The sequence below is a fragment of the Rhinopithecus bieti genome, unplaced genomic scaffold, assembly GCF_001698545.2.
Source record: "Rhinopithecus bieti isolate Rb0 unplaced genomic scaffold, ASM169854v2 scaffold_28055, whole genome shotgun sequence".
Lineage (NCBI taxonomy): Eukaryota > Metazoa > Chordata > Mammalia > Primates > Cercopithecidae > Rhinopithecus > Rhinopithecus bieti.
In genome coordinates this window covers 1,707,225-1,711,403 of record NW_016812914.1, presented here as the reverse complement: position 1 = coordinate 1,711,403, position 4,179 = coordinate 1,707,225, and the positions used below count along the sequence as shown (strand labels likewise).

Genomic DNA, 4,179 nt, shown 5'->3' with positions numbered 1-4,179 from the left:
CACCTCGCCCGGCTAGCTTTTTTTTTGTATTTTTTAGTAGAGACGGGGTTTCACCGTGTTAGCCAGGATGGTCTCGAACTCCTGACCTCGTGATTCGCCCGTCTCGGCCTCCCAAAGTGCTGGGATTACAGGCTTGAGCCACCGCGCCCGGCCAGTTTCAAACTCTTGAGCTCATGGGATCTGTCTGCCTCAGCCTCCCAAAGTGGTAGGATGACAGACGTGAGCCACTGCACCTGGTTTCAGAAAGTATTTTTGTCCCCATTTTCCAGATGAGCAAACTGAATCTTTAAGAGAGGAAGTTAGTGGCTCAAAATCACGCAACATGTCACTGGACAGGAGATGAGACACCTGGAGTCCCAGGCGCTTCAGCGTAAAGAATGACCCAGCCTCGACTCACTGTGTGACCTTAGACCAGACACTTTACCTTTCTGAGCTTCAGTTTCCCCCTGTAAACAGAGGGCAGAATTGCAGTTAGGATGATGGTTTATCTATAGCCTGGTTTCTTCCCCTGTGCACTGTGGATGTCGAGGCAGGATCGTTTCCTGGGCTGGGGCTGTCCTGGGCATTGGAGGGGACTGAGCAGCGTCCCTGACCTCCACCCACTCCATGCCAAGAACTCCTCCAGGTCATGTTGTCCTCACACAACACCCAGTGTCCCCTTGGGGGGCAGAGTTGCCTCAAGTTGAGAACCCCCGATGTATAGTAATAAGGCCCTGCATTTATTGAGTGCCTACTGTTGACCAAGCCCAGTTTAAACTTAATCTCTGTGGAGGATCACAGCTACTACTAAGTTAAGAACTTGGCTGGGCGCAGTGGCTCACACCTGTAATCCCAGCACTTTGGGAGGCTGAGGCAAGTGGATCACCTGAGGTCAGGAGTTCGAGACCAGCCTGGCCAACATGGCGAAACCCCGTCCCTACTAAAAATATAACCATTAGCCAGACGTGGTAATGGGCACCTGTAGTCCCAGCTACTCAAGAGGCTGAGGCAGAAGAATTGCTTGAACCTGGGAGGTGGAGGTTGCAGTGAGTGGAAATCACACCACTGTACTGCACTGCAGCCTGGGTGACAGAGCGCAACTCTATCTCAAAAAAATAAAAATAAAAAGACAAAAACAAAAAAAACGGCTTGGGCACGGTGGCTCACGCCTGTAATCCCAGCACTTTGGGAGGCTGAGGCGGGCGGATCACGAGGTCAGGAGATCGAGACTATCCTGGCTAACACTGTGAAACCCCGTCTCTACTGAAAATACAAAAAAATTAGCCAGGCGTGGTGGTGGGCGCCTGTAGTCCCAGCTACTCAGGAGGCTGAGGCAGGAGAATCGCTTGAACCCAGGAGGCGGAGCTTGCAGTGAGCCGAGATCGCGCCACTGTACTCCAGCCTGGGCGACAAAGCGAGACTGTCTCAAAAAAAAATAAATAACAACAACAACAAAAAAACGTGAAAACCAATTTTAGCTTGTGGGTTGTATAAAAACAGGCTGTGCTGGTAACCGTAAGCATCCATCTAAAATATAAATAAATAAATAAATAAATTAAATAAATAAATAAAATGAAAACAGGCTGTGGGCCAGACGTGGCGCTTAGGCCAGAGTTTGCCTGGGACGGGACCTTCCCTCGAAGGCCTTTATCCCTGGCCTCTTCCTGCGGCTGCTGAGAGGTCCTCAGCCCCCAGCCCTGGCTGGGCCCAGGGTGATGGCTGATAGCACCCGCACCCCCAGATCACAGAACTCTCCAAAGAAGTCTTCAGTCTTAAGGAGGCCTTGAAGGAGCAGCCGGCCGCCCTGGCCACCCCCGAGGTGGAGGCCCTCCGTGACCAGGTGAAGGATTTGCAGCAGCAGCTGCAGGTAAGGGCCGGGCCGGGCAGGGGCCGGGGGACCATCAGGATGGAGGAGTCCAAATATTTACCAATCAGCACTCCATGGGTGGGGATCCCAGGAGAGGGGCTGGGGTGGGTCGGTGGGGTCCACATCACATGCATGGTGCGGCCAGGAAATATTTCCTTTATTTCTTTTGAGACAGGGTCTCACTCTGTCACCCAGGTGGAATGCAGTGGCACAGTCTCGGCTCCCTGCAGCCTCAGCCTTCCGGGTTTAAGCAATTCTCATGCCTTAGTGTCCTATGTAGCTGGAATTACAGACACGCACCACCACACCCAGCTAATTTTTGTATTTTATTAGAGATGGAGTTTCCCCATGTTGGCCAGGCTGGTCTCAAACTCCTGGGTTCACATGGGCCTCCCAAAATGCTGGGATTGCAGGTACGAGCCACTGCTCCTGGTACCCACTCCCCCCCTTTTTTTTTTTGGACACAGGATCTTGCTCTATCATGCTGGAGTGCAGTAGTGCAATCATAGCTCACTGGGCAGCCTCAAACTCCTGGCCTCAAGCAGTTCTCCACCACAGCCTCCCAAAGGGCCTGGCCATATTTTCATATATATGTAAAAAGACAAAAATATATATAGATACAGATAGATAGATTTTTTGAGACAGTCTCACTCTGTCACCCCGACTGGAGTGCAGTGACATGATCTTGGCTCACTGCAACCTCTGCCTCCCAGCTCCCAAGTTCAAGTGATTCTACTGCCTCAGCCTCCTGACTAGCTGGGACTATAGGTGTGAGCCGCCTTGCCTGGGAATTTTTTTTTTTTTTGAGATGGAGTCTCGCTCTGTTGCTCAGGCTGGAGTGCAATGGCACAATCTCAGCTCACTGCAACTCCGCCTCCCGGGTTCAAGCAATTCTCCTGCCTCAGCCTCCCAGGTAGCTGGGACTACAGGCACCTACCACCATACCCAGCTAATTTTTTGTACTTTTAGTAAAGACGAGGTTTCACCGTGTTAGCCAGGATGGTCTCGATCTCTTGACCTCGTGATCCGCCCGCCTCGGCCTCCCAAAGTGCTGGGATTACAGGCGTGAGCCACTGCGCCCGGCCAATTTTTGTATTTTTAGTAGAGACAGGATTTCACCATGTTGGTCCAGGCTGGTCTTGAACTCCTGACCTCAGGTGAACCGCCAGCCTCAGCCTCCCAGTGTGCTGGGATTACAAATGTGTGCCACTGTGTCCGGCCATCTTTTCATATTTTAGCAGTCGCCCATCAAAATACAGGTGTGGGGTGCAAAGGGCACTTGTTGGTGTGTTTTGCTCTGTGGGGGAGGTGGTCCTGTTCTTCTGAGCACCCCTCCCTCATACCTACAGGAAGCTGCCAGGGACCACTCCAGCGTGGTGGCTTTGTACAGAAGCCACCTCCTATACGCCATTCAGGTGAGTGGCCCAGCTCCCGGGTGCCCGGGTGGCTTTGGGCAGGCCGCTATTGCTCTCTGGGTCTCAGGTTCCCCTTCTGTACAGTGGGAGGCTGGTCCTGGGGAGAGGTTCGTGGCATGTGGGAGCCCACCTGTGTGCATTTCCCTCCTGGCTGGCTTGGTCTTTGGGAGTGGTGGAGGGGCCTGGGGCAGCCGTCGGGGATACACTCAGGATCCCCCTCTACTCCCCCCACCCTAGGGCCAGATGGATGAAGATGTGCAGCGGATTCTCAGCCAGATTCTGCAGATGCAGAGACTCCAGGCTCAGGGCCGCTGAGAAAGGCCAGGCCCAGTGGCTACACTGACCACACCCACGCAGGGGCCTCATGCCCCTGCAGGCCCCTTGCAGACCGGCTTCACTTGGCCCCATCCGGACCCATGCACTTGGAGACCAGCCTGGGTCCCTGCCCGACCATCCCCAGCTGGCTCCATCGCCCCACCTGGTCTCTGCACGCAGGCACTGGTCAGTCTGGACCCGGGGCGTGACCGCCCCTCCCCCACCACCGGAGAATCTGTGAGTCCCTGTGTCCTCCACATCCAGACGCCAGCCCAGGAATAAAGGCATTCTGTGCACAGGACCAATGCGTGCCGTCTGGTTGCTGGGCTTCCACTGCGGGGAGGGGAGGGGGTGGCCCAGAAAAGGAAGCACTCACACCCCTCCCCACCTACCCCACAGCACAACAAATCAACCATCAGGATAAACCCCAACTTTTTTCTTCCTTTTCTTTTTTTGAGACAGAGTCTGGCTCTGTCGCCCAGGCTGGAGTGCAGTGGCCGGATCTCAGCTCACTGCCAGCTCCGCCTCCCGGGTTCACGCCATTCTCCTGCCTCAGCCTCCCGAGTAGCTGGGACTACAGGCGCCCGCCACCTCGCCCGGCTA

The 4,179-nt window shown here is 54.5% G+C and overlaps 1 protein-coding gene across 1 annotated transcript in view; it reads left to right on the top strand.

Annotated features, from left to right (window-relative positions):
• The window catches only part of ANKRD24 (ankyrin repeat domain 24), a 29,932-nt gene extending 26,056 nt beyond the window's left edge, over positions 1 to 3,876 (top strand). Inside the window, exons 16-18 of the mRNA XM_017847152.1 lie at positions 1,721 to 1,846; positions 3,196 to 3,261; positions 3,499 to 3,876. Coding sequence (XP_017702641.1) covers positions 1,721 to 1,846; positions 3,196 to 3,261; positions 3,499 to 3,576 — 270 coding nt within the window. The 3' untranslated portion in view covers positions 3,577 to 3,876. The remainder of the gene's footprint in view (positions 1 to 1,720; positions 1,847 to 3,195; positions 3,262 to 3,498) is intronic.
• Positions 3,877 to 4,179: the final 303 nt, after the last annotated feature.